This window comes from Ixodes scapularis, unplaced genomic scaffold (assembly GCF_016920785.2).
Source record: "Ixodes scapularis isolate PalLabHiFi unplaced genomic scaffold, ASM1692078v2 PGA_scaffold0__279_contigs__length_252992795, whole genome shotgun sequence".
Taxonomy (NCBI): Eukaryota; Metazoa; Arthropoda; class Arachnida; order Ixodida; family Ixodidae; genus Ixodes; species Ixodes scapularis.
The window spans coordinates 248,764,612-248,791,269 of record NW_024609835.1 but is presented as its reverse complement, the minus strand read 5'-3'; the positions used below and the strand labels follow the sequence as shown (position 1 = coordinate 248,791,269).

Below are 26,658 nucleotides of genomic sequence, written 5' to 3'. Positions count from 1 at the left end.
GCAATAAGCCTCCACAGTTTGTGGCCACCTTGGCCGGGACTCGAACCCACCAACTAGGTATCCGTAGGCCGGTGCTTTTCCTTGGTGCCACCGAGGCAGCGAAAAAAAAACACGCATTCACGCATATAATTCCCATCTTTCACCATTATAAAAACACTATCCCTCTTCCCTCCGAGACTCGCAACTAGTGTGGTTCAAACAGGAACAGGGAACAGTGGCCCTTGTTGTGGTCCAAAGTCCATTAGCCCATTGTACTTAGTGAATGTCGACAAGATGAATGAGAAACTAGCTTTTGTCAATAGTTCAAGAGGAAGAAAAAAAACAAAAAAAAACAGACCTTTTCTCAGAGCCTCTAACCCTGTGCTCTGACAAACTTTATTCGTAAGTCTTTTTAGGGGCGAAGCTCCTTAGGGTCTAGCCTTGTCCGGCGTCCGTCCTCGTATCGATTGCCATCCCATGTCTTCTTTAAAAAAAAAAAAAAATGTTTGCGCAGTCGACAGGATTCGAACCTGTGCGGGGAGACCCCAATGGATTTCTAGTACATCGCCTTAACCACTCGGCCACGACTGCGGGACGAGTAGGGGGCTCCGAGATGGGGTAGTAACTCAAGAGCTGAGGATGTCATGGATGAAACGTTGCATGTAGCCGCTCAACGTCTACACAGGAGAGGGCGCTGCGGTCAAATGCGTATATAATCGCGCTAAACTTTGCATGCATTGGCTCAACGTTTATAGACGAGAGGGCGTTGCGGTCAAATGCTAAAAAAATCAGTATCATCAGCACCACCAGAGCTTTGCCCCAATCAACATCATTCACCACGTGGAGATGCGGTCATTTTTTTCATATTTATTTTGCCAGCATGACCTTGAAATTCAGTTTTTCAGATAAATCTAATTTTACCGGCGAGCGTTTTTTTTTTTTTTTTTAGGTTATCGAACTTACTCGAAAATGCAGAACACTATATTATACCACTAAAAGAAAAGAGAAGCATACGATACTGTCAAGAAGCACGACTAATTCAAATGGGGTTGAAATAAATGTTTCTTTGGCATTTCCATACTATTCCTGCACGTCTCTTACGAGAGCACTGTGTTATATAAGGCATCATTCCATTTAGGCAAGTTGCCTCAAGCACCTGGACACTTGCTCTGAAAGAGTTTTCCCTTGATGTGCTGGATGCACAACCATGAACATGTCAATAAACCTATAAAATGATGTAATACCTACAAGAATGCTTTCAGGTTTTGAAAATATTTTCAAACTAGCTTAGGGGTAAAAGTGAATAACTACACTGGCCACTAGCAAAAAAAAAAAAAAAAAAAAAAAATTGCAATATAATCACGATATTTCTGGCCCCCTTTTTGTGTACTTATGCAAACACCTAGGTGAAGCACTAAGAAAGTCACAAGGGAATAGGTTGTACGAGGTTGTGTAGACTTATCTGTATACCGATGATACCAATATCTTCCTTTTTTTCAACATTCACATGTCTTTTGTGGCACACAAAAAAAGCTGCTCACTATTTCTGAATAGACAAATGCTCCATTTTACTACTGAAAAAGTATGCTTTATTAACCAGGCAAGCAGAATAACAGAATGCACGTTTACGACATGCCCCATGAGAAAAGACTTTCTGAACGGCTCATTTAGACATATACGAAAAATTGCACACAATTGACATTTGGCAAGGGTTGAACCATGTTGAGTCCGCCTCTTGTAACACATGTCGTCGTGACGGAAGCACCGCTACAAAATCCTAGACATCCATTTCTTCAGGCGACCACTTCGCATCAGTTGATCTGTGGAAAAGCCCAAAAGTGGCTGCTCGCACGCACGAGTCTCCGTAAAACTTTTATAAAAAAATAAGTGATAGAATTCTAGGCAACAAATTAGTACCAGACGCCAGTTGCCAGTTGCCTGCTGGTCCCAGCTTTGGCACCACCGGGGGGTTGGCCTCAGTGATGGAAGAGCCGGAGGCCCGAGTGGATCAGGGTGATGCCGTACTCGTCGCACGCCTCAATCACTCCCTGGTCGTTGGTCGAGCCGCCGGGACTCACTATGTACTGCACTCCACTCTGCAAACAAAGGAAGACGTCGTCACAAACGCCACATTTTGAGCTCCCAATGGAGACACCGTGCAGAGAACACACGGACGGTGGCATCATGCACATTCAGCGAAGCGGTTGGTTTAGGCTGCTCTGCAGGACCACTGAAGGCTATTCCAAAACATTTAAGAAACTGTTTTTGTGTCCCGTGGTCTTAATATATAACCCAATGTTCTTCAACATTTTCAGACAGATAGTTTGTAACAAACAAAATAGGCCTGCCAGCACGACGTAGGGTTCGGCGACGACATCGAACAAGATGATCTAGCTCGGTAGAGGCGATCGGCTAAACTTAAAACAACACTGAAATGAAATAAATGAGACGCAAATCTTACGAAATCCTCTCCAGGGAAAAAAAGAACAAACACATTTTGTAGCAATATTTACGTTGCTGGATGCAAATTAGGTGGGAAGTAGCCCAGGCCCCCCACCCCCCTCTCCCCCACACCAAAAACAAAATATGATGCCGATACGGGGCGTAAAAAAATAAGAATCACGAGTTTCCCTCAACATCCTAAAAGCCAAAAGGACTGCATATTTATTTTGCTGATTGTTCCTTGTCCTTTCGGTCGCTTTTTAACGCACTTCAACAGGTGCTGACAGACGTTTGTATTGGACTGTGGCTTTTGCATTATGGAACGCTAGAATGCCCCTTTCATGTTCATGTCTTGTGGGTGTTGCAGACGGTGGTAAATGCGGTGGCGGAATAGCAGACGAATGTAGGCGATGGCGAATGCTAACGTGACACTTTCATGGGTGTGTCTTGCAATCGTTCCAGATTGTGCAAGTCTGTTCTAACGGCCAACGATGCAATACGCTGCCCCGCATCTGCTCGCATGACTAACAGGCGGTGTCAGAAAGCAGAATAGACGCACCAGACGTCTTGACAAGGAAACACTAGGCTTGCACATCGGTTCGGCCGAGCAGCCAAGCCAACCCAGTAGTAATGGACGGGGCCATCGCTCTGCGGGCAGAGCCTAGCGCAGGTCGCAATCTCCACTTAAATGGACTATCGTGGTGTATACGAGGTGTGATCAAAAAGTTCCGGGACTGATTTGGAGCGTAAAAAGAGAGGGCAGCACAGTGATGAGCACGCAGCAGTCAAAGGAAGGAACCTTCACGTCACGTCATACCATCGTCACAAAAACATGTTACACGAGTTTTTGTGACCATGTGCACGGGCACAATGGCGATTTCACAATAGACTGCAAACCAGAGCGACAGTGAACATCAATTCTGCATCAAACTTGGAAAATATAAAACGGAGAGCTCTGAAATAATCTAGCAGGCTTGTGTCAAAAAGCAGTGAATTTTACAATGTGTTTTAAGTGGCACTCGCGCTTCAGGAACAACAGAACATCGCTGGAAGACGAAAAGCGCAAGGGCCCACCTCATCCGACCTCTCCTTGACTTCAGTGACGTTCTGCCATTCTTGAGGTGCGAGCGACACTCAAAACACCTCGCACACCTCATTGCCTTTTGGCATATGAGCCTTTTAGATCATTTCAGAGGTGGGTTTTAGACATGCCCGGTTTGACGCAAGATTGATGTCCGCTCTCGCTCTGGTTTGCAGCGCACAGTGAAATCGCGATTGTGCCCGTGGTCACAAAAACTTGCGTGGTGCAGCGCCAAATGTTCTCAGAGCAACGCCCTTTGGTATAACAAAACACGAAAGCCCCTTCCTTCGACTGCTGCGTGTGCATCACTGTGCTGCCCTCTCTTTTTACGCTACAAAATCAGTCCCAAACTTTTTGATCACACCTCGTATATTGCGCTAAAAACTTTTTTCTTTTGTAATCCCTTTTTTTTTCAAATTTTAGTGTCCTTTTAAGCGAAAAGCAGAAGCTATTCCTTCATTTCTAAATGCCCAAACAGACTAAACGATCATGCAGTTTTTACATAACATGAGTCAATGGTACTTGCATTTTCTTTAATCCTAAGTACTCACTTTGTCCTTATTTGCAACTCTTATCTGCCCTTATTTGCTCTTACCTGAAACTCAACTTCTTACACCATACCACAGAATCCAAGAGAAACAAAGCCGATCTGTGAAATGCCCACTCTTCATAATACGACTGACAACCGGGCCATTTGTAGCATAAAAACGTCGTAGATTGATTCAAACGGGTCACTTCGAAGTTCACTTGGATAGACGGGCAGTTAAATGCAGGAAATGTTAACTGAACAATACAAGAAAAAAGAAAGAGAACTTGAAAGAGAATTGAGAACCTCACAGGACTACTAGCGTCACAATCTTCAGAAACCAAATGAAGGGGCACACAGACCTTGCCAAGCAGCTACGTGTTGCTTTTTGTCCCGCCTTGGCCTCTCGAGTGAAGAGAAAATAAAACCGATATTCTGACCGGAGCCAGTTTGCCTTTTGCCCTACCTTCTTTCCCTTCAAAAATCTTGCAAAGGGGCCATATTGTTTTAGTAATTGTCACGACAGAATGCTCAATAAAAAGATTGCAGAATGCTAGTCATACTGCAATGACTACATTTCCCTCTATAGTGGTGAAATACTCATACGGCCGTCACGAGGCAGAACGACACCCCCCAGAGGCACGCACAATGTGCCCAAACGTTTACGCCGTTGCCCGCTGGTATATAGTCAGCTAAAATATTCGTTATAGCGCAATCTAGCAATTAGTTTTATTCTTTCTTCTGTTTCTTTAAAAACAATAATAATGTATTTTTTCTTCTCAATTGACCAGTTGCCATTTAATATGAAAAAGCTCTCGTGTGTTTGTATGCACCTAAATTTTACAGGGCAGGTCTGAACACGAACTCTCCTTCGAGGAAATTTTCCGTTCATCAGGTTGAGAGGACTACTTTCGGATATATTTGATCACGAATGTGGAGGGAATGTTTGGAACAGCCTCGAAGCTGCAAGATTTGGTTCACTCTCAATGTGCACACACAGTGCTAAGAGGCGTGCAGACAATCAACGGAGTGCGTGTAAGACGGGCAAGTCACCTGGCGAGCCCGGTCAATGTTGTCCCTGAACGGGAAGAAGGCGTCCGAGCTCAGGGCCACCCCGGAGATCTTGGAGATCCAGTCCTTCTTCTCTGCCTGGGGAGGGGCAGGCGAGTCACGCATTAGCCAAAGCGAGTACCTGTCTCTGGCAGATGCTCTTCAAAAAAGAACCAGAGGTGTTGTTTGCATTCCATCCACTTACAACTGAGTGTCCAGATTACGCAGGCTTCATTACAAAAACTAAAAACTCTATCGAGGTTCTGTCTACAGTAGAAGGTAGTATGCATCACCATTGAATTGAAACATATTGCAACAAATCTCCAGCACCCACAGATTAAAAATAAGGAAGTATATGCAGAGTGTGCCAAGACCTAAAAAAGGTGGTGCACGCTATGCGTGCCAAGGGTTGTTGCTATGGTTACAGAATCGTTTTTGCTGGCCAATGGAAGTGAAGCGCCACCTCGAGGCAGCCCCGTTGCAGAGGCGACGCTATATACGAAAATGACGCCATTGGGTCACGTGACTAACGATGTCATACGTCGTACGAATAATTACATCAATAGTCACGCACGATTAGTCGCACGAACCGGCGACGTCATTTTCGTGATGCTTTTGCACCTAGCTTCGACATCTTGTTTTTGCCCAAAACTTATTCCGCGTTAAAATGAATGGGCTTTATGGACACAAATGAATGGTTTCCACCCACCTCGGTCAGCTGTGGCAGCGGGTTCTCAACAGAGTTGTGGTACTGCTCCAGCGGCATGTCCTGCCAAAGACAGAATCGGGACACAATAAGCAGGGCACACAGCCGTCCCCTTGCAAAGGCCCGAGAGAAACGAGACTACAAGGACACAGCACGGGGCCAGCCACAGAGAGACAAACAATTGGGCTGGGAAAATGCCTGCTAGAGCAATAAAAGCTGCCCGACATTCGTTAAAGAGACAATACACCGAACGTCCTTGAGGTATGCGCGAGACTTACAATGTATTCGCACGACAAAGTTTTTATCCGAGGAGGGGATTAAACGTCGTCAAGTTTTTAGGTCACACGCATCGCGTCGCAGATGTTCTCCAATTCTCCGAAACCCGCGGTGAGTTGCGGAGAATCTGCGACCGGCACAAAAAATATCCCTCGTCCCGAAATGATGGGTCCCCCGTCCTTTTGGGGAAGGATTACGGCCAGCAGAATCGAGCTTTGGGGTGCCTTTCTTTTGTCCCTGCCTTTCGTTCGCAGAGACCACAAACACGTTCACAAGAAGAAAGACTCCGCCGACTGAAGGGCACAACGTTCTGCCGCGCGAATGGTCACTTCAATATTCTCCACCGCCTCCTTGTCATGTCATTTCATCCTTGCAGCTTTGTGACATACTCCGCTTTCTCTGGAAGTAAAGATCTGTCGTGCGAATAAACCTTAACCCTTTGGGGTCATCTGGCAGGTATCTCCCGACAAATAAATATTCCCCTTCTGGACAAGTGCTGCACCGACAGGTTCATTTATCCTTTGTGGTCAAGCGTGGGGTGCCTCCCACCAATTTCAACTTAAAAAAAAAAAATTTGGGTTTTTACGTGCCAAACCAACGACGGGCATCTGGCATGCCCCAGCGGAGGACTGAGGATTAATTTAGACCACCTGGGGATCTTTTGACATGCAACCGAAAGCTCGGTTACCATGGCGCCTTCTCCGCAATAAGCCTCCGTCAGATTGCGGGCACCTCGGCCGGGATTCGAACCCGCCACATGGGGATCCGTAGGCTGGCGCTCTCGCCTCGGAGCCACCGAGGCGGCTCCGACAATTTCAACTTGTGCCATCTCTTATTGGGTATGTACACTATGCATACTTAGTTTCTTGTCTCTCCAACAAGTGCCGCAAGAGGTGAGACACATTTTTTTTATTGCTAGATGTGCAGACGGGCATTTTGCGCACGCTTTTGGGTGTTCAAGGCGGCAGCCTTTACTCCGTCCGCGTTTTACAGACTGTGCAGTCTGGAGTGACAGGGAGGTTAAAAGGCAAAGACATGAAAATGTTTTCTACTGTAAAACCTGGACTTGATACCCTGGCTTGCACCCCGTCATTTGCTTTGAAAATTATCCAATGCTGCACAAATACCGCTAGTATAGTTCAATAATTCGAACGAAAACATTCAGGACAATGCAGAGTTATTTCAAGCTGAATAAATTGATTGTAGTATATTAAAAAGTTGAATCTGAAGTCGCTCATTGATTCTATCTTCTTTCGCTTACATTAATTTGACTAGAGGGGCCTACAAGCGGAAAACTCGCATGACCCCAAAAGGTTAAGAAACGACGGAAGAGAAACAAGGGCGGGCCAGCACCTGACCGAAGACGCCTCCGACGTAGACGTCGATGATGTTGGAGATCTCGGCCCGCTTGACCCCCTTCTTGAACACCATCGCCTTCAGGTTGGGGTGTTGACGCAGCCACCTTTGGGGCGATAAAAGGGTGTCGGACGAAAGTGGTGGGAGTGAAGTGGCAGAAACGCGCAGCATTTAGCCAAGCGCTCCTTACTGAACTCATAAAATGCATAAATGGAAAAAAATAACGGCACCAAACAACAAGTGTCATGTTTTTGCCACTGCAAAAGAACCTAAACTATGCATCGCCAAACACTTAGCCTCCATATAAATAAAGTGCTAGCTGTTCGAACCAGATGCCCAAGTTTCTGAGCTTGCCGTTTTCCAATTCGAAAGTTACGAGAGATTTTCAGAAATTTATGATGGGAAAGCAACACCCATTCCGAGTTGCCAATGCTATACATTGTGTATTTGTGGGTTTCGTTGGCCCCCACAAAACATTTCTCAAAGTTGCTCACAACTTTTGCACGATACTGCTTATGAAATATATACATTAACTAAAAAGTCAATCACTCAAAAGTAACTAGTAATAACCCGACTGTGCTGAACATTACCAATTTTCCTAAATAGGCCCCTTTTTCAAATGCAAATATGCCACGAACATATTTGTATGTGATACATACTTTCCGCAAGGACGACTTGGTCGGTGTTCTGCGAAACCACCTGCACCCTCTTCTACTGTTTGAAATATTAGACTGAACACCACATACGTAATATTGCATAACATCATTTTGAAATGGCGACATCTACAGTTTAGAACCGCACAATTCCCACTATTAAGATACAATGTCTCAGGTAGGAACCATATTTAACAAGCAGTATATAAAGCAGCGCAGCTGTAAAGTGAGCCAGAAAAATTAATGCCTGCAGAAATTTCTATTGACGCCATATTTCGAAGTTCAGTTTTACATCGTGAAATTTCGACGCATTGCTCAGTCCCTCTTAAAATCTGCAAATGTGAAATGGGGGTTCAGATGCAGATACCACTGCTTGCTGTTCTCAAGAGGTGGCACCCTATTTCCTTTTAATTAGTTGGAACTTCATCAGGAGCACATGCTTGCAAAAATAGCAATGAAGATTATCTTTATCTTTACACTGAGAATGCATTAAAACTATTTAGTACGGAGTTTTTTCAAAAAATATCTTCACTGTATTAGTACTACCTCCACTATAACAGTGCCCCATATGCCTGTACATTAAACCTTCGTTAATTCAACCTTGACGGGACCTTGAAATTTGATCAAATTATCCGAATGATTGAATTAAAAAAAAAAAAAAGGAGAGAAAAACAGTAAACTTCCTTTTATTGACCAAAGTACTCACGGATGGTCTGCTGCCGTCTGCGCTTAAAACGTGCTTCCAAAAGCATGCTCCAGAGAGCAGCGTAACTAAACGTCACATTCCCCAAAAAATCACACACTACAAAAAAAAAAGTTTTAAGAGTTTGGCGTTAAGCAGCCAGACCGTCGGCAACAGAAAAAAAAAAAGAAAGGGAACGAGAACCCGCGCTTTCCGGCGCGCAAGATGGACCGCACACTATGCTACAGAAAAGTGCTTTGAGAGCGTGCGCTGTCTCCGCGCTTGACCACGTGCTATGTTCTCCGCGCTACTCCATGCCACATTGGTTGCGCTGGCTCGTGTCATTCGCTCCGGTCGAATTATCTGATGCAGAGTCTTCCCGAGTTTGAACTATCAAACTTTTCCTCCCATAGAAATGTATGGGTGCACGCCGGGACTTTTGAACACGATTAAATTAAACGAAAAGTCGAATTAACCGAGGTCGAACTAACGGAAGTTTACTGTATCAGCATTAAAAGAGTATGCCACGTGACATTAACACCATTTTGTGCTTCGCTCGCACAAGACAGCAACAAGCTCCCTAGTTTACCCCCAAGTAGTCACCCCGAGAGTAACATATTCCACCGTACAAGAAGTTATTGCAATAATTTATTTAGAACAGAAAACCAGTAACTAGCAATTTGATGCCTTTGCGAACTGTGCCGCTCTCTGCACTTTTACCTTGCTTCATTACATTTACATCTCTACTATACCGGTGATTGCTACAAAAAAGCTTTAGTCTAGCAATTTGAACGTGGCACTAGAAAGAAAGCAACCTTCTATAATAATCGCATCGCTGTCGTGCATACAGCCTGCTTTCTTTAATTTGTTTCCGCGAATATTCAAAATTCTGAATAGTAGTCTCGAATAATGCACCATTCATTATTCACTTCAAAATGAACTGCGATATTCATAATTTTCTAAGTGTTGGGGCCCTGAACTTGTCAGTACAAAGTTGGAGCCGAAAGTTTGCGGAGCGCGCCGATTGGACGTCTGCAAAAAAAGTGCCAAGTCATCGTCGTGATAAGCCAATCAGCGCGCTCCGTCGACTTTGGGCCCCAGCTTTGTGTTTGACAAGTTTAGGGCCCTTGATCTCGAGAGGGGGGAAAAAATTAGCCCCTTTGAGTGCGCTTCTTGCACGGACACGGGTGCACTGCGGAGAAGCAAAGTCCGCGAGAGCGAGCTCCGCAGGTGTCGCTTCTCCGCAGTGCACCGGTGCTCAGTAAGAAGCACACTTAACGAAATAACCCTCCGCGATCGACACTTGGAAAAGTAAGAAGATTACAATCGCGTGCAAGGGAAAAAAGCAGACTCTGAAAGCAGGCTGGTGCAGGCGCACGCCTGGTCTATTTAAAAACGTTGATATCTGCATTGCAGTTGAATTTAAAAAAAATTAAATTGTGGCTTTTTTTTAGGAGTTGGGCAGAGATGAACTGACAGCACCATTCATCATTTGTTATTCTTTTCTCAAATTCAAAATTGAAGAAAGATAATTTGCAGCAAGATTTGTAAATCCACTTAATTAGGTATAGCTGGGCATCTCTATAGGATTAATTTTATGTCAGATATGTCGTTTACTTGGCATCTCGATGCATAGGACTTTCTGAGGTCGCAGTCCATGAATATAGTTAGATCAAAATTAGCCCATAAAGGGACACAAGGAAGCTAGGGAACAACCTTCCCGAGTTTATCTTGGTTTTCATTCAAGCATGGCGCAACAGTGGTGAAAAGCTTGGAGAAACTATTCGATATCCGATTAAAAAACATTTGGCCAAAACCACTGCCACTTGCTCCAAACTCAAAATCCACTACCGTCGCAACCATTTATAACCAAGTCGGTTATAATGAAATAGCGAAGCGATCACCATTTCCCATTCCCATTTGCACTTTTTCAGTGTGCTTGTGCGTTTTTAGCGAAGGAAATTCAGCTGCTCCCACGGATACAGCCGAGAGAAATCAACAATTAATAAAAAATAATCAAGTTCTCAAACTTTATGAAATCGCAGACCACCGCACTTTGCTGCCAAGCAGCCACCCGAACGAGCCACAGACGTGTTGCAAAGGCCGCCAGCGGCAGCCTCTGCATTATCAGGCACTCCTTATCTGGGAGGCGGCTTGTCCACATCGCACGCGGAGGAGCCGTCGTGGCGTGCCAGAAGGGGCGTTCGGAGCGCCAACGACAACGTACCTATGACATACCGGTAGCGATGATGGAAAAAAACTTAGATTTGAGAGAGGGAGCAACTCCAATTTAATAGCGGTCACCTCCTGGGCAGATGAGCTCAAGTGCACCTGCATTTGGTTGTCCCGTGGCCAGCGTGGCGAAGAAACCGGGTGGAGAGGTGGACACGTTTGCAGACGGTGAAGGCTTTTGACATATTGCAGGCTGCAGCTCGTTTTGTAAATGCGGCCCAGAAACCACGTGACCCCCATCGAGCGGTTGCCCCCTTTCTTAAATCTAGGCTCTCTAGGCCAACAAAACACGATCCTGAGCGGAAGCTCTGTGCCGTGCGCGCTTGGTTTGCTTCGTGTTCCGTGTCGGCGTCGCTGGTCGGTGTGGTCGCTCTCTGCGCGGAGGTCTTGTGTACCGATTCGGCAACTCGTCGACACTTAACGATGCCGAGTCTCGGCACCGCCAGGCACCTCAACGGGGAAGACGAAGGCAATCTCCTCTAAACAAATGCGAGCCACCATCCTCGACGAAGTGCGCATCGACGTAACGAGTGCCATTCACAGTTGGCGTCCTCCACGGCGGCTGTTGTGGCTGTCGTTAGGGCTCTGGACGCAGTCTGTACATAGCTTGCAGGATTTTCTTTCGATAGGAGTTTCTCGCTGTTGGCAGGAAGCGGTTCTGATCTAGCAGACAGCACGTGCGGGGAAGCTTCGACCGATTTCTATGGTCAAAGCTTCCCATAACAAACCGCATTATCTTTTTTTTTTTTTTTTTTTTTTTTTTTTGCGCATTATTTTTATTAAGTTTAGACAAAACGAAGAAGCGCATATAGCGAAGTGATTTCAGAATCCCATCAACTTCGTTATAACCGCCGGTCTCGACACTGCTTGCACACGACTATTTGTCGGTCGTTGGATTTAGCAACTTGATCAGCGCAGTTCCCGGCGATTTTTGTTCAATAATCTCGGGCAGCAATTTGTGCCACTTAGTACTTTGATTAGACGAAGCTAGGGTGCCGGTAGCATCATCTCTGCTGCCACTCTTCTCTGCACTCCACCCGACTCAAATTTAAGGGATTCCATTCTCGGAGAAACAAAGCGAGGCTTCCAAGAAGGCCTCAAAAATACATTTTCGACCAAGAATTTCAACTTGGTAGGCTCCAGTGCCTATTTTTCTGACTCTTTCTACAGCAGTCGAAATGTCATAAGCGACGTTTTTGGGGCTGACACCCAAAAGATGACAAAGGGAGAAGTCCCTTACCAGTTGTTGGCCTTGTCTCCAGCGAGGCGAGTGCAGTGGATACGTGACTGCTGGCCAGCACCGATGCCGATCACCTGCACACCCAATCGCGCAGCTCAGAGACACTGCCTTAGCTTACACTTGCGGCGGTGCGCACATCCCCCGCACACACCTAAGCACACTGTCACAAACGAGGCTTTCGTCTCAACTTGTGATGGGATGTGCACTAAAAGCCCTGCATTTCAACCGGGGCCTCATTCATTCCTTGTGATCCCAAAATCAAAAAAAGTCAAATTGGACGTTTGAGTGATTTATACAGCGTAAGGTTGGTCTGCCAGTAGGGGCGACACTGGTTTACACTGTAGATGAGCAATTTAGCCAGTGCGGTACAACCGCTAGCCTGGGGTCTTTAACGTGCACCACGCAGTAGTGATACACGACCGCACGCCGGTACGATGCTCATCCAGATCGAAACGGGCAGGGGTGGGGCTCGAACCCAGGATCCCTGGGTTCGGCAGCGCGAGCTTTCGCTCCACGCGCGTCGAGCTGGGTGTGCGCTTCAGCCCACTCGGCCACCGATCCCCCACCTTGTGATCCCATATTTCTCTTTGGATTACAAAGCTCTCTACCTGATGCATCTAGAATTGCATTTGCGAAATTCCCTTCCAGTTTTTCCCTAACTGTTTTAGCCCGATTGCACACCAGGCAAAAGAGAACAATCATTGAGCCTCTTTATGAGCTGAAATATGGATCCACACATGAAGCATTCTTTCATGTTTGTATGGTTCTCAACTCTAACAAATCTAGAAGCAAATTTTCATTTCCAAAACAAAAGTCTGAAGAAATATGAAGAGAACAAAAAGTTCTTTTAGATGGTACCCTTTACCCTTGCAACAATAAGTTCCCCGATGATGCCTGCATAATTCAGTTTTGCAAATTAGCAGTTAGAGAGTACCATATTTACTCGCATAATAAACGCACCCCCCACAACGGGCATCAATATTTTGACTTTCTTTTTTTTCCCCTCCCGTAATCAACGCACCTCCAATTTTCGGATCCGCGAGCCTCGAATTGCGTCCAATTTAGCAAGCCACCAAGCCAGTTTTCTTTTGCCGCCAAGCGGCCAAACCAAGTCAAGCTAGGCCAGGCCGCTCACGTCACACTCACAGTGGCTCACGTTACGGCCGCAAGTGTGTAGTTGCCGTAGTTATGGGAGTGATCAACCGCGAAACCTTGCGCACACTTGACGAAGCTTGGGTCGAGGCATTGCCAAGCCCCTGATATTCTTCGCCTATCGGATGCATTGTCAACAAACAAGCCGTCGTTTGTGGTCCGCTTTCGGACAGTGAAATCGTGATAGTGGTTAGGCCTAATTCCACATACTCCGGGTAAATGAGTTTATTTAATCCGCAGCAGAACGGCACAGCAAGATGCACGTTGCGCTGTAGGCTGAGAGTGTCTGGTAGCCTCTCTGTGAATAAAACTTGACCTGTGCGAGCCGGCTTCGGCGGTTAGACTTCGTACGAGTTCCTGTCTTGGTGAACAAAACTTGATCCACGTGAGCGTGCTTTGGCGGTTGGACTTGTACCGCATAGTCGCAGATTATACCTGAGCGTGCTTGCCGGATACTAGCAATATATATCGCCTAAGAACAGTCGTGGTTGTGCTGCTTCTCGTGCTGAGTGAGCTTCGTAAAGCGCTTTTCCTTTGGCAAAAGGCACCCCTAAAGCACCCTAAAAAGGTTTGCATTTTATAAAGCATGGTTATTGTGGCGCACCACCGACCAGCCATTGTGCGCCTCCATCACTGGAGGCGTGCCACAGTACCTTGCCGTGTCATATTGGCACCTAATATATATGACATTTGCACGAAGTGCGTAAATGCAAAAATTTTACGCCGTGTAATGAACGCCCCCCCCCCCCCCCCCCCCCCCCCCCCCAAATATGTCAATATTTCAGGAAAAAAAGTGTGTTGATTATGCGAGCAAATACGGTATACAGGATGTCGCATTTTAATTCAAACAGATTTTAAAAAAAAAAGAGGCGAGAGTCAAACGAGTGTCCTCTTCACCGCGTATTCACCGTGCCTTGGCAGACATTCAGCGATGGAAGCGGCATTTGACTTTTTGTAGCAGGTTTTGTAGCGGGCAAGATATTGGTTTGGAGTAGCCTCCAATGCTTTTGGAGTAGATGCCTACATCTGTTTGCTCATCACTTGAAAATGAAAAAGTGGTTGCTTGAGTGGCCATGAACTAGAGGAGGGGTAGTGAGCTTAGCAAGCGCTCACGGGCTGCCGCACTGCGTGTCGACGGCGCGAGAGGGCGCCACTAAAGCATGTTCTGGATAGGCTGTATGCAGCGGGCAGCCAGAGCGGCTCATATAGCACTTGCTGCGCGACTGAACACTAATTCGGCATGACACTTCATTGGCCACAAACGACAGCAAACATGGGGTAAAGATCAGTCCAGAATGGAAGCCACTTCGCGCTGCCATACCGCGAAAAGGCCAAACCGCCAGACAAAGCTGCTTGCCGAAGGCCTTTGGAAAGCTCGGAGCCAGTTGGATCCTCCAGTCCCTACGACCGCAGCGCCGCCGCGTGCATCCGGGACCTTTCCGTGTCGGCGCCTGATTTCACTACCACTTTCTAGTATGCGCCGCCTTTTCCACCGCTTGGTGGCGGGTATGTCGACGGGTCATTTCTTGTTTCCGTAGTTTATAAACTGCATTTGTTTCTTTTATGATCTAAAATACTGAACAAAAACTACTTCTATAAATAATTGAAACGGTTTGCGCCACTTATATTTCGTATTTCGACTAAAAAGAAGTTTTTAGTGGCTCTGACCAGTAGTAAGCCCAGGACCAAAGACGTCACATATCGCATGCTTTCGGTACAGCGAGTTGCCCCCGTCGGTGGAGGAGGTTTCCGCGTCGTCCGGTTAAAATATGACGCACTGATATTTAGTTACTCTCCTTGTGCCCGCTGGCTTGCCCGAACCCCAAGAGACGTGGAAACCGCAAAAAAGGTAGACGCTTAATTATGATTGCAGGGCCCCTTTAATCGGTGTGGTTTTCAATAGTAATTGCCATCGATACCCTAAAACCAATAATGAAAAAGTTAATTAGCCAACTTACCATGACAATTATCCCCTGATCTAATCTCCTCCAAGCCTAATAAATACACAAAGATGGCACTTGCCCAACTCTCCTTTTTATAAAAATATGTTCAAATTAAAGTCAGACATTTCATTTTCCTTCCTTTGCACTGATCCAATAAAGAGGGAAAAGGCTTCATCATACAAGCTATGGGCCTTAGATAACCCATCAAGGGCATGAAATAGATGCAGGGGGAGCTCAATCTAGCTCACTGCAGCTCCATGGAGCTAACAAGGTCGTTCATTAAAATTTGGTGGTGTACGTTTCTTTCCAGATATACCTAGCTCGAGCCAGTAATTGGGAAAATGACAAGTTCTTTGGCAATAGACCCTTCACAAGAGCGCGTGCCACCTAGGAGCTGCTGCGAGAATTATCCGGATGTACCGGATGCAAGGGCTGCGTCACCGTTCCCAAGCTGCCAGCGATGCTCAAAATATGGCAACTGCCAATGTTGCTCGAGGGAGGTTGGTAGAAGATCTATTCCATCGTTTTCCTACTGGCAGACGGCCTAACAGGTGGCTGGGCTAGATCTGCCACATCATCGAAGTAACAAATGGAATGCCAAATAAATTTCCTTAATAGTAGATAACAGATAAGATAATAGTATAGAATAGTAGAAAATTAAGAAAAATTAACCTAGTGAAGAGTCAAATGCAACTTTCCTCAGGGGTGCTTTGAAATGGTGTATTTGGAACAGGCACATTTTTAGGGCATAACGTCCCCATCCTACCTTTTCAAATTAAATATAGTTTTTGCCTGCAAAAGGGTACCCAATTTAAGCGCCCGTTTATGGCACCATCCAAAACGGTCTGCCAACTCCACCAAACATTTCTGCAAACTTCTTATTTCGGAGGCCTCCCCTCATCTAACAGGGTACTAAGCTGGGAGAGTTTGTAGAGGGTAGAAAAAATGAGAAAAACAGCGCTTATGCGTGCCCTATGAGTTTCTCTTTTGTGTCTTTGTCCTTGAGCATTGTTTTTCTCATTACATTTTCCTTAGTGACATTTAAATATGAGAAAAGCCTAGTCTATAAATGAATCTAGAATTTACACCTGTTGCTATCTGCAATAGATCTCACAAAGGGCTCAGAAAAATACCCTAGGTACCACTCCTTTTTGCTGTGAAAAAAAAAAGAAAAAAGAGACACAGTTTCAAGTAGTAAAAATTACTGCATCTGAATGTGCCAATTCTGGGTCGCAACAGCATCACAATTTTCCATATCCCAAGGCGATAAAAATTGTGCCTCTTTATATGCCTTTTTCTGGGTTTGTTCAGTTTAGGGTTTCAGTTTAGAAAGCCATGTTCAAAATGCATTAGCAGGCTATTTTTCAATCGCAATACGTGCCAGCAAGCTGCACTCTCACTTGTTCCTAGCCGGCATAAAATGCAAAGATTTGCGGGCGAGAATAAGGAACACAAAGTCTTCTAAGCGCACATTTACACAATATCAATGTAGCTATCCCCAGTCGCTACCGCCAGCTAAAGTGGCACCTGTTACAGTCTGACGGCCGTTCTACAAATGTTCGACACTGAGGGCCGAATTGCGCCGTTTTGAGTGGTCAAAGCAAACCAAGAAGACGTCACCTGTCCGTCCTTGGCGTAGCAGACCGAGTTGGACTGGGTGTACTTGAGTGCAATGGTGGCCACAATCAGGTCCCTCACCGCAGACTCCGGCAGCTGCAGAGGGCAGAGAAGCCAGGTCGCTTAAATGCGCGAAGAGAGGCTGCGAGCCACGCATTGGCGCAGAGGGCCTCTGGAAGGACGGGCAAGCAATCCATCACTCCTAACACCCTCGTTCGCGACCATGCCTGCCATAGGACCTGCCAGAGAAGATCGACTTCCAAGTAAACCAGATAATATGCAAGCAAGCTACTTGATGTTGCAAGCTGCAACTTACCGTAGAGACATAATCGGATGGTAAAGACAAACCATTAAAAATGTCAGTGGGCACAGTTGCTTGATCTAAGATGAAAATTGCACGACCTTACAAATACGGGATTGTTATTGTAAAATGGCACTTTGCATATCTGCCCAATCAAGCTGTCTTCCTGTTCGTCCAAAAGAACCACCCAGGACAGCCCAGATCAGTACTGAAATCCAACAGCCTGTACCTATAAACTAGGTAGAAGGCATTCTTCATTGGGATTTTTTCAAACATACACATCTGTCATCTAATCATCCCTTTGTAAAAATTTGATCCAGAAATGGAAAGAAATTGGTTACTTGAGAGATTGCGGGCTTAATATAAACTGCTTCGCACATTTAAAATACAAATTGCGTTGAGGCATAATACATTTGGCTTGCAACTGTTGTGAAACATGCACTGTTCAACCCAAAAACTTAAAATATTTTGGGCTCTACAAAAGTTCTCGTACAAAACGTTTTGCCTAATTTTAGAAGCTAACATCAAAAAGGTATCTGCACAATTGGGGACCATCTCTGCCTTTTTATGAAAAAAAACATTGAGGACCGAGCTAGCTAGAAAAGAAAAACCATTACCAGTTTCAATTAAATATGACTCAAAATCTTTAAATCAGTCTACTAGTATTTTCTAGCTAGGCATATAAATCTCTACCAATTGCACTTGAAACAACTAATAACAAATGCCGCACCCCCGCAGTGCAGTCTACCGCAAAATCGTGCGAGAACGGCCACCCAGAATAAAGAGATAAATGGTGAGACATGGGGGGGGGGGTGGGGGCGACAAAAATCTTTATAAAAAATTAGCGATAAACACAGGGGTGCCCGCTGCAAACCACGTGACACGGGAACCGATACCGCAGATTGCGAACACAGCAAATTCAAGTTTCATGATGCAAGAAACACGTTGGAATTCGCTACAAACTCCCGTGACACGGGAGAGGATACTGCAGGTTGAAAACGCAGCAGCTTCGCTTTCCATGGTGCAAAGGACCCACAGGAACCCGCCGGGAGCTTTGATCTCACTAGAATGAATACCGCAGATTACGGACGTTCACATTTTATGATGCAATATACACGCGGGAACAACTCTCGTGTCGCAAGAACCGATGTCACACGCGCAGTCAGCGGACAAAAATGCGGGAGCCCGCTACGAACTCGCTTATCAGACGTACTGGTACCGCAGATCGTGCGGTGTATGCGATTCCCGTTGGACATGGCGTGACATCCGACAGAAACTGGGGGTGGGTGACGTTTCTGAATTTGTATGTTACAGATATTTAGCCCGAAAAATGGGATGGGTGATCTCTGGGGGAGGGCGTCCTTACGGCATTTTACGGTATGCGACACTATATTTTATTCAGCTGCAAACAGATTAATTTAGAAGGTTCCCACAAGGTTCACCAGTATCCATGCAAAGACACCTGCGTGGTGACAGCCCCCTAAACATGCTCCCTCCGTCCCTGGAAAGAAAAAGAGCACGCACGTCCTTGTTCTTGGAGACGATCTGGGTGAAGAGGGAGGGGTCGATCTTGGCATCGTTGCGACGCTGTTCCAGGGTCAGGCCAAACAGGGTGCGTGACTCCATCAGGGTCGGCTCGTACGTCGGGTCCATCTGCCAATGCAGACACGCAACGGGTCCATGAGGGTCGTCCTGACCGCCTTGCAAGGCAAAGAGGCACACGCAGCTTCCAATGCCGTCCGCACGCATTTCGCAAAGTGGTCGGGTTCTTTGCAACGCGGCGACTCCTATCAGTTCACATTGCGGGAGTTCTATTTAGTGTCTAGGGACTCTTCTAAATCCACAAAGAGGCACGTGTGGCCCGAAATGGGTGCCTTCCAAAAACTGACTTCCACAGAAGTAGGCGGCCTCGACATGAACCTGAAGGATTCGAGTGTCGTGCCCAGAATAGAAGAAAGCGGCAGAACTTAGAGTGTTGGAATTTGGGGGCACCAGGTTTCCAGGGTGCCACCGATAACATGCACGCCAGCCTTGTGCGTAGAGCAACTAGCATAGCATAGGTTCGGTGGTGCAAGGGTTGCCCAGTCTGCCAACAGGCACTAGGGGGACACACAAACAAAAAGTACCGAACAATCATTCCATACATTTTGAGCGCAGCTCTCCGCAGGGGCATTCTGCATTTAAAGCTCGGAACTGGAAGGAGCGAAGCGCGCGGCAGTTGGGGAACCATACTGTCGGCAGAAAACGCCTAGCGGAGCTGACCGGCGTCTGGGCACCGCTTGCATGGGGCTCGGGCGGACAAGAGCGATCACGAACCAGTACCACCGAGTCACTTCCTGGCTCCCCAGGTTACTAAAAGGTTATTGGAGAAGACAATCTTTCTCAAGGTCACCTGGAGGACGCAGTAGTTTCCACCTTTCTTCTTGCGGAGAATCTCCAGGGCCTCGGCACTGTAGGAAGGGGCAATGACGCCGTCCGACACCTGGGGCGGGAGGGATGCAGGGAGTGGGCACACAGCCAGGGAAACGTATAGGTCGAGCCCAGCTGGAAACTGGGTTAAGTGCCAGCCTAATACATGCCAGCACTTCTAGAGAATTTAACCACTTGAACTTACAACACATGTGGGAATAAGAAATATAAAATATATAGCCAACTAATATCTTTTGTGCACTCCTGCTGCTATACTCTCAACCAGGGTGTCCAACCAAAATGTTTTTCGTTCCGGTTCAGGAAAAGCGGTTCAGCTACGGTTCAACTCCGGAGTGAAAAAATAAAGGTTCAAACCGGTTTGAACCGGTTCGTACTCATATGCTACAAAAACATTTGAGGACAGCAAAAGATGAACTATGCATATTTTATACAAGTGGTACATATAAAAACCAAAGGCCCACATTACTGTGTGGAACGAACGCGCTAGTGCTGGGATATTTCGGGACGTAGGTAAAAGCGCAGTTCAATGTCAGGCAACCGACCGAAACAGGACGTCGTCAAGCATATCCGGGGAAAGACGACACCTCTGACACGATAGAATGAACTTCAAAGCAGAAAAGGCTCGCTCCAAGCTGACCTGGGTAGCAGGCACTCCCAGGGCTACTTGCTCCAACCCGCAGAGTTCTGGATGGCGTTCCCGTCATTCCTTCCAAAACTGTAACACGTTAGCGCGCCTTGAAAGCCGCGGTTCCTTGTCTAGCAATTCCAGGAGCCATGCTATATCAAGTGGTTCAGCTTAGTTAAACATATAAAATAACGCAAAGAAGACAAGAGCAAGAAGTATACAGGACAAGAGCTACTAAGTGAACTACAGGTACCGCGAATGTGCACGCCAGCCTCAAGCTTTCTTTCCTTGAGGAGCATTTCCGGGGCGTCTTCCGGATCTTCTGAAGCCGCCACAGTTTTAGAAGACAGGGTAGAATCTTGCTCGCACTGCAGATTTGTGATCCGCCTCCAAGTCCTTGTCAAATGCAACGTGGCCCAGTACTTTTGCTCAGGGGGGACAAGGAGGCGGTAGCGGGAATCCATGTACGGTATAGACCACTTACAACGTAACCGCTTATAGTGCAGGACCGGGTATAACGCGGCTTTTTTAGACCACCGGTTCGCCTCCCATAGAACTCCATGTAATTACATACCGCTTAAAATGCAGGCGTGCGAAGGGAAATACCGGTTATAGTGCGGTTTCTGGAGCAGCGAGCACGCTTCGCCGACCGACCGGCGCAGCGAGCACGCTTCCCTGTGCGACACCAGATAACGGCGCTAGCCGCAAGCGGCACTCGCGGGGGCAAGGATGGCAAGGATCGAGGTTGCTCGAAGAAGCGGGGAGAAGCGAAGAGAGAGGCTTCAATTGCCATAGCAACGGAGGAACACATGCACGTGTTGTTCACGGCGCAAAGCGTTGGCGAGCCCAACCAGCCGTTCGCGTGCGTTGCATGCCGGTCGCGGGCCGGCTTCTATCCACGAACATGGCGTCGGTTGTGATCGTCGACGTCGACGGCGTAGTGGAAGCTCATCGTTCCGCGTAAAAGCGCTATCCTTGACTGTGAATTTTCGTTGTGTGTCGCTATGATAACCCAGCACGTACTAGAAGGGAAGATCCACGTACTCGTGCGGCAATGTCGTGGCGGCACTCTCAAGACTGCAGAAACGCCCGTGTCGTCGTGTTTGTTTACTTCGACTACAGTGGTGCCTTCTAAGCATTTGTGTTTTCGAACATCGCCCAAATTTCTTATTTGGCGCACTTCATGCGTGTGCTCAAGTTGAAGGTATTACTGGCGCGTACCGTATGAAGGATGCAAATTTTCACGCGTTTTCATCTCCGGAGAAAAGTGATTAGGGTTAGCAATCTTGAACACTCGCAACGTCCGTCCGCAACCCGTGACGCCGTTAAAAGGCTGCGCCAGGCAAAAGCTGCTCATTTCTTTCAAAATGTGCGACACTTGAGAGAGAAGTGTACTAGCCTGGTGAAATAAAGACTTTCCTCAAACTAAGCTTTATTTTTCATCTAACATCAATTCTTTTACGAAGGTAAGTTGTTTCATGGCATGTATTTTGGGCTGAACAATTGATGTTTTGGTTATAGCGCGGTACCGCTTATAGTGCGGATTTTCGCGACTCCCACGACAAACGTTATATGCGGTCTACACTGTACAGTGCTGCAAAGAAGACATCTGTGTCAAGAAGTTGTTGCTCCCTCTTTTTCATTGACTGGACGAAGGCCTTTGCTAACGGCGAGGATATCTTGGAAGTGTCCATGGAATATGTCAGCCATGCTCAGTAGAAATCAGTGATCTGTTCCTTCTGCAACGTCTTTGTCGCCGCTTCTGCCGGGCGAAGCGATACTGCGAGCATTTCGAATTTCCGCCCATACGTCTTCAGTCGCTCCGAAGCTTTCTTCTTTTGAGAGTAACCCTCCAGTGAAGCATATGCGGCGTGGACATCCACCGCGTTCGACAATCAAGCACTGGTTTCTTCAGTCCTAGCTTTCGGATCAGGGACATAACACATTGGATATGTACTCTCAAGCGTACGTCTTTTCCCGGTTTGCGCGAAAATAAGATTTTTTTTCTTTACATTTTTGGGCTACTGCGTTTTTCGCCACACTTTTCACGCAACCTGACTTCGCATATGAACCGAAAACCATGTGGAAAACATATCGGTTCCGCTCCGGAGCGAAAAATATTCTTTTGTTCCAATTCAACTCCAGTTTGAGCGAAAATAACGGTTTTTTCCGGTTTTCGGTTCGAGTTCGGTTCAATACCCCGCTTTCAACACAAATTTAACCCAATTTACTAGAAGCAGCGCTGCAAATACAGTCAAACCCGGATATATTGAATTCAATTGGCAGCCGGCAGTATCTATAAATAAAAGGTCATTGTAAAATAGTGTGGTACAATGATAATTCGATACACGAAAGTGTGGCAACTTAAGCTCCAGTTGAAATTTCCACAAAATTTTGGTAATGCCTAGCGTTGCGACAAACAGGAGCTTATGAAACAGGGCATCCAAAAACAGTCAAATACAGTAAAACCTTCTTAAAGTGCACCGTATTTATTTGAATATAAGTCTACTTTTTTTTTTTTTTTTCTTTTTCGGAAATGTCAAAAATTACAAGTTGACCTAAAATCGTGACCAAAAAATTTCGACCTACATTCGCGACCAAATTTTGCGACCCTACCGAGGGCATGACACTATCGAATCACCCAGCCGGCGTCGCTGTAGGGCCGCGCCGCTTCTTGTTTCAAAAAGCTTTTGGTGCACAATAACAACCAAAACAGCAGCCCCCCCCCCCCCCCCCTCCCCCATCGTGGCCGCCACTCTCGCGCACATCCCTCGGCAAGGGGCTTTCATCGCGCCTGTAGCGTTCCCCTCGCTGGGCAAGGGGGAAGACGAGGAAGAGGGATGCAATGCGCAATGCACCTTGCCCTCCATTCCTCTCCCTCGCAAATGTGCACGAAAAAAAAAAAGTATGGTGGTTATTTTTGTTCGTTGTTTGCGGCGGCTCGCGGCGTTACATCTTTGAATTTGGTCTTTCGTCGCTACACCCCCCGCCTCCACCTTCTTTCGTTTCTTCTTCTTGTCATTTAACAACAATGTCAGTGAGGTATTGTTGCGAATTGGCAAATTGGCACCTTGCATCACCCAGTTTCCCTTCCTCTTTATCACCTTTCCATCTCCCAGGTTTCCTTTCCGTTCCCCATATCTCCCTTTCCATCTCCCTGTTAGCCTTCCCACTTATCAACCTATATTGTCGGGGTCTCGCTCAGGGTGCAATGTCTTTGCCCAAAATAAATGTTGTTGCTAAATGAAAGAAAGTGGTTGTCCTGTGCTTGTCCTCTGCGTTTTATTCTTTCAATTTTATGTATGTCTACCAAACTGATGAAGCCTCTGACAACGATGGCATGTCCGGAAGTTCCGAGGGTGATTACGTTTTTGGCATCGCCCTGTGATTTAGCTGAGAGTGCTGTAAATAAAGGTTTGTTTCTTTCTTTTGCTCAAACTTTCCCGTTCCTAAATAAAAAAAGAAAAAGAAAAAGGTCAACCTTTATTTGAATTATTTTTTCTTTTTTATTCTCGGGTCGACTTATTTTCAGGTAAATACTGTAGTCGGCACCTAAGGGCATGGGTTTTCCATAGATGCCACTTCGAGCAAAAAAATATTGTCACCCTGAGGTAAGGTGAAAGCGGCAGGGAATAAATTCGAAAATCAAAACGAGTATACTTGGGCACGGCAGGGGTTGTGCCAGGGAGTGCGCCCGAGTATACTTGGGAGCGGCACTCAAAAGGTTAAGACCATTATTGCTCGTGCTAGCCTCTTTATGCGTGCCCTGTGGGATAATAAACACATAGAGATTTTTTTTCCCCCATCTATGCAGCTTTGTTTTGCATTTTTAAACGTGTTTGCATTTATTGCCGCGGTGCATGCAGCCATCTTTCATTTGGAGATTCGTGGTTTGGACTGGATGGGACGCGTTTCGTGAGGCTAGCCGTGCTCTTTCGCTCTGCTCGTTCACTTTCCTTCGCTCTTTCAGGGGACAGGCGAGACAACATGAGGTGCAGTTCACCCTCGCATGTACCGTCGTCCAGCTCCAAAATCTCCCTGAAGTGTGCGTGCACGGGCTGGGCCGTCCTTGCGGCCACTTTGAAATTGCGCTCGTGTGATAAAATTATTGCAACTACACACACCTAAGTGGCGCACACAAAGTCCAAAGGTTCCAGAAGTTTACTGCTTGTCATATTTCAGTGCAAGATCTACATTTCGACAATGCAGAGCGAACAATATGCGGACCATAGGTGGCGATTGAGAGAAACTGTGGCAGCTGCATCCTGAAACGCAGACGCCCGAGAGAACAGACTGGCTCTCCGAAGACAACAGTATGCGAATTGTTGCGAGGTTGAAATTTTCATTCTTCGCCGAGTCAGAATTCCTGCGCTAAATGCTAACGCATTTCGTCAAGAACCAGCGTGGTGACAGCGGAGATTTTGGCATCATTTTTACCTCATGAACATTGCGAATAAAACTTTGGGTATTTGTACTGATTCAACATTCAACTTTTTTGGTCACGATTCGATTCGAAGTCGATTAGAACTAAAATATCACTATTTACGCACCTCTAATATGTGATCACATAACATAGTGATTATGTGATCACGTGACATCATATGATCCCTCCCAGCATAAGAGCTACGGAGTTTTTGCAACAATACGAGCACAAGGCAGTTGTAACGACACTCGTCCAAGGAGCAAGAAGTCCGTACACTTGCTCGGCACCCCAGTGTTAACCAGATGCTATCAACGGGCGATAGTGTGTTCAAATTTGTGAGGAATCCTGTGTAGAGGTAAAATGCCCAGCTGGATCTTCGATAAAAAAAAGAATGGCTTATCTTTTGACATTTCCGAAACATGACCAACATGTCCATTCATTTTCGCTCCCGTTTTACTCGAACAAAAAGCACACTCCCTCGCTGCGAGGCAACGGGAGGCCCCATAAAACGAACCTCTCGGGAGACAATCTTGGCGGTGACAGCGTCGCACTCGTCAGACAGGGCCAGGAAGTCTCCAAAGGAAGACATTCGGTCGGCTCCTGCGGGAAAAAAAAGTGCCCCGGTGTCACTCGCGCCACTAACCCAAATGGTCTTTTGAGCCGTTACTTTTGTGAGCCTCTTCCCCCGATCAACATGGGGGAGCGAGATTACACGTGGCTCCGATTTGCCCATGCCATCTCCTATACCTCCTAAAACCATACACCTCAAATGAGCTGGGCAGTTTGCAACCGAGGAACCTGGGCCAAGATCCCCAAGAAAGCGATTTCAAGGTGAGAGCACTAGCACATTTAACCGCAAGGAACTACGGCACACGATAGTTTCAAGATATTAAGTGACTCAAGCCTCTTTGCATTATAGAATGTGTTTTATATCTTTCCAAGAGGGGCATCTCTGTCGAATCTTTTCATATTGCGATGCGATTTCTCCTAATTCCAAGGAACACTTTGCCTCCTTTAATTGGGCTCTTCCTTCTAAACTTGTTTACATTCCCACAAAGCTTCCCAGTTAAAGGGAATGATTTCCACTGGGAAGAAACTATTCCTTCCCAGCGGTTGGGAAATGCTCTTCCTGTTCACGAAGCAAGGGGCAAGTGTCTGGTTTCAAGCATAGTTTTCTGCTGCGACCCCTCGAACGAGGCTAAAGAGGTTCCCTCCTCCTCCGCTGCTCCCTCCCTGCGGCAATTTAAACTCCTAATGTGCACCAGCTGGGGACTGCTGCCGAGGCAGGATTGTCATTTTTTAATGCGCACCCTGTCCAGTCACGCTCCCTCAAGTGCTACACGAACAAGTGGAAAAACAAGAAAAAACCTCCGCAGCCAGCAGACCTCTCTGCACCCCATTTTATGGTCCGCTCAGCCTCGACACCGTTCCATGCTACTGCCCTCATTCTACGAGACTCATTTAACATTTCTAACTGCCATGTTGCCTTACCAAATAAAGGAGTTCTTAACCACAACCATTGTCCTAAACTGCTTGTTCACCACCCAGTGCACAAAAGTTTCAAATGTTGGTATTCTAAATGTTTACTATGGCATGTCCTAGGCCTTCCTTGCCACTGCAGACAAATTCACCAAAATGGGTGCCTTGACAGAGCACGATGATGCCAACCTAGAGGCACATTTAAGTGGTTGCATTGGGAAGGTTAAAAGACAAACTGCTCTTCTGTCAAACAAACTGTCCAATTCGTTAAAACTGCAATTTATCATTGGAAATGGAGGACATATGAGTAATTTTGACAGATAACAATTCCATTTTTGAACTCTAGATTATAGTTCTGAGCAAAAATATAAACTCGCTACTTTGAGGCGCTGAGTTTTTGGGTGGATCATAGGACAAAAGCTGTTAGGACAAGGTGTGAACATATCTCGATGCATCTGAATTGAT

The 26,658-nt window shown here is 46.4% G+C and overlaps 1 protein-coding gene across 2 annotated transcripts in view; it reads right to left on the bottom strand.

Annotated features, from left to right (window-relative positions):
* Positions 1-1,545: 1,545 nt before the first annotated feature.
* Positions 1,546-26,658, bottom strand: part of LOC8031820 (bifunctional purine biosynthesis protein ATIC) — a 60,874-nt gene continuing 35,761 nt past the window's right edge. The window contains exons 11-20 of one of the 2 annotated variants that reach the window (XR_003917328.4): positions 25,229-25,314; positions 19,629-19,718; positions 18,761-18,889; positions 16,939-17,031; positions 12,224-12,297; positions 7,414-7,522; positions 5,788-5,847; positions 5,082-5,177; positions 1,897-2,075; positions 1,546-1,799 (exon numbers count right to left, since the gene is read on the bottom strand). Coding sequence is in view for 1 of the 2 variants with exons in the window: in XM_029972314.4 (XP_029828174.3) it covers positions 1,956-2,075; positions 5,082-5,177; positions 5,788-5,847; positions 7,414-7,522; positions 12,224-12,297; positions 16,939-17,031; positions 18,761-18,889; positions 19,629-19,718; positions 25,229-25,314 (857 nt within the window). In the remaining variant the exon portion in view is untranslated. Of the gene's footprint in view, positions 2,076-5,081; positions 5,178-5,787; positions 5,848-7,413; positions 7,523-12,223; positions 12,298-16,938; positions 17,032-18,760; positions 18,890-19,628; positions 19,719-25,228; positions 25,315-26,658 lie in introns of both variants that reach the window. The other variant, XM_029972314.4, reaches the window with a different exon arrangement.